At 34.8% G+C, this 7,402-nt stretch overlaps 1 protein-coding gene across 1 annotated transcript in view; it reads left to right on the top strand.

The window, feature by feature from the left end:
* Positions 1-7,402, top strand: part of LOC106872156 (translocating chain-associated membrane protein 1-like 1) — a 29,603-nt gene that overhangs the window by 18,111 nt on the left and 4,090 nt on the right. The window contains exons 7-11 of the mRNA XM_014919038.2: positions 374-427; positions 1,727-1,797; positions 2,427-2,537; positions 3,797-3,868; positions 6,411-6,482. Coding sequence (XP_014774524.1) covers positions 374-427; positions 1,727-1,797; positions 2,427-2,537; positions 3,797-3,868; positions 6,411-6,482 — 380 coding nt within the window. The remainder of the gene's footprint in view (positions 1-373; positions 428-1,726; positions 1,798-2,426; positions 2,538-3,796; positions 3,869-6,410; positions 6,483-7,402) is intronic.

The following is a 7,402-nucleotide window of genomic DNA, read 5'->3' as shown; positions in this document are numbered from 1 at the left end:
TAGCCCGCGCTCTTAACCACTACGCCATATGCCCGTGGGCATATGGCGTAGTGGTTAAGAGCGCGGGCTACTAACCCCAAGGTTCCGAGTTCGATTCACGGCAGCGATCTGATTAATAATAATAATAATTATAATAATAATAGTAACATCAATAGGAATGAGAACCCAGGTTCGAAATTTCCCCAAGACACCTGACGAAGGCTGGAGGGTATATCAGCCGAAACGTTGTGTTAACAACAAACAAGATGAGGACGAATATCCGTCAAATGTAGATAATGTAAATGTTTACAAATTTTTATTCATATTAATTAAAATTGTACTTATTTTTCATTAAAATGTTTTGATGATATTGATTTTCTGTATCTCTTTCTAGATTGCTTACTGGATCCACTGTTATTTTGAACTTTATTTCCAAAAAATTAAAAAGGTAAGTTTTCAGAAAGAGGTTCCTATATTTATCTTATTTCAGTCATTTGATAGTGACCATGCTGGGGCACTGCCTTGAAGACCTTTTAGTTAACTCAAACAGCCCCAGTACTTATTTAGTTATTTTTTTTGGGGGGGGGGCTGGAACTTATTCTATCGGCCTCTTTTGCCAAACAAGTGAGTTATAGGGGCATAAACACACCAACACTGGTGTCAAGAAGTAGCGGGATACATACACACTAGACTTCTTTCAGTTTCCATTTATCAAATCTACTCACAAAGCTTTTGTTGACCCAAGGCTATAATAGAAGACACTTGCCCATTTATTAATGTATTTTTAATTGCAGAAGCTATTTTGCTTCTCTCTCTATAAGTATTCTTGGGTATGACTGTATGGTTAAAAAGTTAGTTACTCAACTAAGTGGTTTCTTGTTCAGTCCCACTGCGTGTCATAGCCACTTACATTCATAGCCATTCTAATTTATGTAAACATAAAATTGATTATGAATACCAATGGTACATCGATCTGTTTTCATCTGCATTCAGACTTAGATATCTAAAGTTAAAGATGCAAAGCAAATTCTTTCTTTGAGTCATCTACCTGCTGCTTTCTCCAGTGTTTGAAGTATCTATCTTCATTAATCAATCTTGAAACTATTTCTATCAGTTATCACATGTATATCCATTAACTATAAAATGACAACTGCTTCTGCTGATATATCATTCTACTGTCTCAAGGTCAACAATTCATATTCTGTTATAAGTATCTTGCAATATTTACATTTTTGTGGCTAGGGGACTGCAAAATGCTGTGCCAGTATTCAACCTCATAGTAGTTTCTAAGCCCTTCTCTCAGACTTAACACTGGATCCCAATCCTAGCTTCTGATAACAGACTGTGAGAATTGGTGTACTGTATGTACGGTAAATTCAACAGTGAAAATTAAATAAAATTATTTTCTGGGCTATAAACTTCATGTTCATATAAATGAATTTCAGTTGGTTTGATCTTTGTTTTATTTCTGGATGCATAAATTAGTCCCAAGCTACATTGAAACTAAGAACTTTTATTTCTAAATTAACTTTCTTATCCATTAGGCGACTGAACTCCATAAATATAGGCCCTGATAAGGATAATTATGAACTTGTGGAATTCCATGAAGAAAATATTTGTTTTTATATTGTGCCTGCAAATTATTATACATTCAGAAATAAACTCCCATCCCTCCCAAGATTTACAAAAATAATGTTCAACTTTATTGTTGACTATTTAAAATTTCTTTCTCTTTACTCTATTTTAGGACGAAATATCTGCCAGAGTTCAATATATCAGTTTTTACCTTGCTACTATTTTAATTGCATATGTACTCAAGTATGTAATGTTTTTTTTTATCTCTTGTATATCAACTTGTTTTCTGCACACATACTTCTCTCTGTTTATACTAATATCCTTTTTTAGTAAAATTCAATATTTGATAGGTTTCGTTTTTTTTCTCTGTTCATTACTAATTTTGTATTTTGTTTTTGAAGATAATATTTAAGTGTAACTGTTGAGCACTAGACTAAATTCTGTACAATAATTAGCTTCGTCTTTAGTTTTGAATGAAAATCATACCAGAATCTGCTTAGTTTTTCATCCTCCAGGAGTTAATATGTTAAATCTATTATAAAGTTGATTCAGCTGACTTCACTCTGCTCTCCTGCTTTCTTTTGAAAGAAACCAATGGTATCTTTTCTCATAGGTACATATTCATGCAGCTGATATGACAAAATGTCAGGCTGAATACCTAATAGTAATTAATAATTAATTCAGCATCATAGTTTGGAAGTATAAATCTGGAAGGTATCTTTTTTGTAATCTATTCAACCATAGTTAGTGAAGCAAATGCCTGTAATATAGTAATGATCACAATTGCAATTCACTATATCTCCTCCTCTGTACAAAATCTACTTTGTGCTTGCTTTCCGTAATTTGCTTTTATTTTATTTTTCTATTTTTAGTTTTACACGGGTTGCTCTGTGTATAATGGTGCTTCATTATACTGTTGAATTTGTTTTCCATGCTGCTCGTTTGTTGCACTTTAAAGAAAAACAAGAAATAGCATCTAATGTGTAAGTATTGTTTTTCTTGAAGTTTGCTAAGAATGAATAGGCTACAAATTGGAAACGGTGAACTAATTCTGCCAAATTTAAAAAAAAAAAAAATTTCTGTTGATAGCAGATACATTTGAGTAAAAGAAGTTCTTTAAGATGTTTGGCTTTCATAAAGAAATCCAGAGAGAAGAGGATATAGAAACTTTTACTCTATTGTGTTATTCCAGTCATTAATTCAAACCAAATCTATCACTGTTGTTTCTGCATAAATTCCACTTGTTTCAGGTTTACTGTCTGACAAACAGGTTCCTGTTTTTGTCCCCCACTCTCTACCAAAATGAAAATTAGGGGTGTGTATAATACATAGGATGCTCTTCCTGTCACTTTCCATTACCTGTTTTTCAAGTGGGGTTTTTTTTTGTTTTTGCATGTCTTCTAAAACATAGAACTAGAGAGCAATTTTGACAGGGAATGTCAATGTCACCATTTATTGCTCAATACTTTTCATGCAATGTGAAGAATGTAAACATTCATACTCACACATAAAATGGGCTTCCATACAGTTTCCATTTACTAATTTCACTGAAGGCATTGGCGTAAGGTACTATACAGTAGATAGAATGCAAAACATGGTTTCTGCAGCTGGATGCCCTTTCTAACGCCAGCACACTTTACAGTGTGTGCCTGGTGCTTTTTATGTAAAGCTATTGGCATTAGGAAGGGCATTCAGCCATATAAAAAAGAAAATTATCTCAAAATGCAAGTCACATACACTTGATGCAAACACTAAAAATAAGTAAATTTCAACAGTGAGGTCAACAATGATTCAGAATTTATCAAATATTAATTATAGTGTGTATCACTATATCGACCATACAGTTGGATGTTGTATGCTGCTGGTCACAATGCACTTCCTTGCATTGTTGTAGCTTTCAATTGATGCCAGGTGCATAGGCCAACATTCCCCTTAATGTAATGCTGGTCTGTCGCAGGGCTGCCCATTTACAGGCAAGTGGACTGGGGCAAGATGAAATGAAGTGTTTTGCTTGAGCACAATGCATCACCCATCTGAGAATGAAAACCATAAGTTTGTGATCATGAGTTCAACACTCTAAACAGTAGGCCATGTCCCCCTACGCATTTATAATTCATTATTTTTTAGCTTGGTTTTGTTTTGAAATTATCCATACAATTATATTTTTTTAAGAGATCTGCCTTAATGTTGCGAGTTTTCTTGATTTTTCTTTCATGTGTCTTTTGTTTTTCTCTTTGATTAGGTTTATGGTATGGAATGTTTTGTTTGTAATTGTACGACTGTGCATAATAACATTGGCATTTTTAACATTCTGGTGAGTATATTTGGACCAATTTGTGACTGTTATTAGTAAGCATTTTTACTTTGCTTCTTACATATTTGGGATAGAGAAGCTATTGCACCTTTATTTTTTGTTGTACCCCACGATGGCAGATCAGTTTCTTTGCAAATCTCTCGCCAGCATGCTACAATCACCAATCCACAGATGTGCTGTGTCCTTCCTTTTTTTCTGCTATGACTATAACACTTCCTGCTTTTTTTGGCTGGCAGTCATGTACATAAAACTTGTACATACCTCCTTTTTCCCTCACTCTTGTACTCTCAAAACTCTTAGTGTTAGTCTTTTCTCCTCAAAACAGAAACACTCTTATTTGCCTTCACTTTCCCTATATACATCAACCTACAGAAATTGAGCCAACAAAAGAGCTTTTGCATAAACAGCATAAAAGAGCTTTTGCTAAAAACAGCAGCCAAATTTAACTCCAATCACAGCTTAACATCTTAAAAAAGGCATGTTAGATGGTGTAGCCTGCATGTGCTGCCAGAGTAAAAAATGTGATAGCCATGACTGGAATGTCTTTGGTTTTGTTGATTTGATTCTAACAGTTACCTACAGAATTTTGAAAATATTAGCCTCACCAGTTTTGATGGCGGAGCCTTTACATTATTACCTGACTTGTTAGAACTCCAGATCCTCACAACAGCACTAAACTAATTACTCTGATTCGTTAGGTCTCACTATCATATGAAGATCTCCCCAGCCAAAAACACATTATTAATACAGCTAACACCTTTTCCAAACAACTTGCGTTTTTCTTCAAGATCTGAAGATACTTTAACCCCCAATAAATTACTGATACTTTACAATGCTCTGGTGAGACCCACAATGCAGTCTTGCTCTTGCATTTGGGAGGTTGCTGCTGTGCACATACACATACAAACCTTTTAGATTGCATATAGAAAGGAACCCCCAACTTATTGGTATGGAGTCAAAGATACTCAAGCTTCAAACTCACAAGCATACTGTTGCCTCTTTCTCTGGCCTTTCTACTGCTATTCTTCAAGGCTAGTTAAGCTATCTGTCTTTTCTACCACTGCTCCTCGAGGCTAGTTAAGCTCATGTCACCTCCACTCAGATAGTCCCATCCCACTTGTCACTCCACCTCTCACCATCTTTGTTGTGTCCAACCCCTTTCCAGAATGTAGGCCTTCTGGAATTCCATCCTTGCTCACATCTTTGCTACAGGTGCTGACTTACATAAGTTCAGAAGTAACAATGGCATCAATCTCTTCCATATATGAGAGCCTGTAAAGACTATAGGCCCTGTCCCTTTCTCCAGACCCAGCCAGTAAAAAATAAAAATAAATTCTTGCCTTTTGGCCCTGCAACTTTCCATGGAGCGATAGGAGTGTTACTGATGTATAGAGCACCCGCCCTCAAATTTGAACACAACAGATTTCTTCCAGAGAGAAAGTGTGAAATGAGGGAAAATTGAATTGACCTTATACTGGATTGGTATTTTAGCAGGGTAAAGTTTAGATTGGGAAAAAACCGCAAAGCATCCTATTTTATGCCGTAACAACTTTGCCAACTTGAGGCCTAATACGTGTGTGTGCGTGTGCGTGTGTGCGTGTGCGTGTGTGTGTGTGTGGGTGTGTGTGGGTGTGCGCGCGTGCGTGTGTGTGAGAGAGGTGATGAAGTTTAAAAAAAATCTGTGCACTTGTGTAGCGAAACAATTAATTGCCTAGCCTTTCACTGATCAGAGACATCCATTAATAGGTGATCAGCTTTCTTGATTCAGAGGAGCATATTCAACCTTGTTACTATACCCACCTGGTACTTATTTTATCTCTATTTCAGAACGATGGAAGGTAAACTTAATAGAATTTGAATTCAGAATGTAATGGGCTTTTAATGAAATACTGCAAACAATTTTGCCAATCCACTACCCTAACAATATATGTTATAATAAACCGTTGTAAATTTTGCTTTACATATTTATTCTGAAAAATTGAAACAAATTTTTAAAATTAGCTCATTTGTTTTGAAATTTGCCATAACCAAGAAGTGTTGCATTGTATTGGAATTTATCTTAGTTTTCTGCAAGTTAAAACTCTTGTGCAGTACTGATGATGGTGCACCAGCCAGTAATCCAGTTTTTATTGCTCAATTAATTGTGATCTCCTCTTTGTTTTATATTTGCTTTATGGTCTGTTATTTTTTTTGAATGTTAAGGTATTTACATTCATTTGGATGTCCTGCTTTACTGTTTACTATGTTACTTTTTATGGTTTAAGAAGGATTAATCTTTACATCACCATATTATTAGTAAAATACACTGCCTCTGTTTTTAACTTAATTTTGAAAATATTTTGGGATTTATACAAAATGTTCTTATTATAGAAGGCTTTAGACTAGATGTGACCACTTAAAAACCAGTTGTTATATCATAGAACTAGTGGCAATTTCAGATGGTTTGGTAACTTAAGTTATTATTTTTCAAAATACAATGATGATTTTTTTTTTTTTTTTTTTTTTTTTTTTTCATATATATTTTATTCATTCTTACCTCTAGGTATGGTTTAAGGAAGACTAGTCAATCATCAATAGATCTTCAGTCAGGCAATTTCAATACTATGTTAATCAGGTAAAAATCTTTATTTTTTCTTTACCCCTTTCTGATTTTGTTTTATATTGAAAGAAGTTAGCAACTCATTCTGTCAAACTTTGAAAATTAACTCTTTGATTCAAGCCCACTCAATCAGAGCTAACTGAAGACCAAACAAAAACAATAATGTGTATAGTCAGTATAAACTATTAACTTGTTTTGTCAAATGCACTTTGCTGAGTGTCTGGCAAAGATGCTTAATTCTGTGGTCAAACATGTCTGCTTATAAATACAAAATTTATTGTAAGTCAGGAAGGATTTATACACGTTAGTCTCCCCTTTGCGTACATTACCATTGACTAAAGGGGAGATTAATTGTCATATTCTTTAAAAACTTCTCAGGTTGTGGGGTAAAAAGAGTTACAATTTTTTACTACTCAACCACTTAATACACTAAAAGTACAGATTTTTTTTTAATACTTTGCTTCCATTGAGCAGTGCATGTGTATTCATGTGTGCATATACACTTGTTTTGCCCACACAACACAAAACCAATTTCCACTGGCTGACTTCTAAAAAAAATTAGAATTTTGCCTACTGCACAATGTTTCAAGACATGGTGTGGTGCTGCACAATGCTTCAAGACATATTGTGGTGTTGTCATGTTCTTGCTTTCACTGGGTCTTTTGAGTTCGCAAAGGAAAAGGCTCCTACAACATGCAGTTGAATGGGACTCCTGTGGTTGTTTGGTTAAGATGTTTGCTTCCCAGCCATATGGTTTCAGGTTCAGTCCCTCTGTGTGGCATGTTGGGCGTCTTCAGCTATAACCTTGGGCTGACAAAACTTGGCTATCTTTACTAAAGGGTTTAATTTAATTCTTAATCATCGACTTAAATAAAAATGTAGAAAAATAATGTGAATGGTTTCATCATCATCTGAAATAGTGTCAGGGTGAATGG

The sequence above is a fragment of the Octopus bimaculoides genome, chromosome 4, assembly GCF_001194135.2.
Source record: "Octopus bimaculoides isolate UCB-OBI-ISO-001 chromosome 4, ASM119413v2, whole genome shotgun sequence".
NCBI classification, from domain to species: Eukaryota; Metazoa; Mollusca; class Cephalopoda; order Octopoda; family Octopodidae; genus Octopus; species Octopus bimaculoides.
The sequence above is the reverse complement of the archived record's forward strand: the minus strand, read 5'-3'. Positions and strand labels throughout refer to the sequence as shown.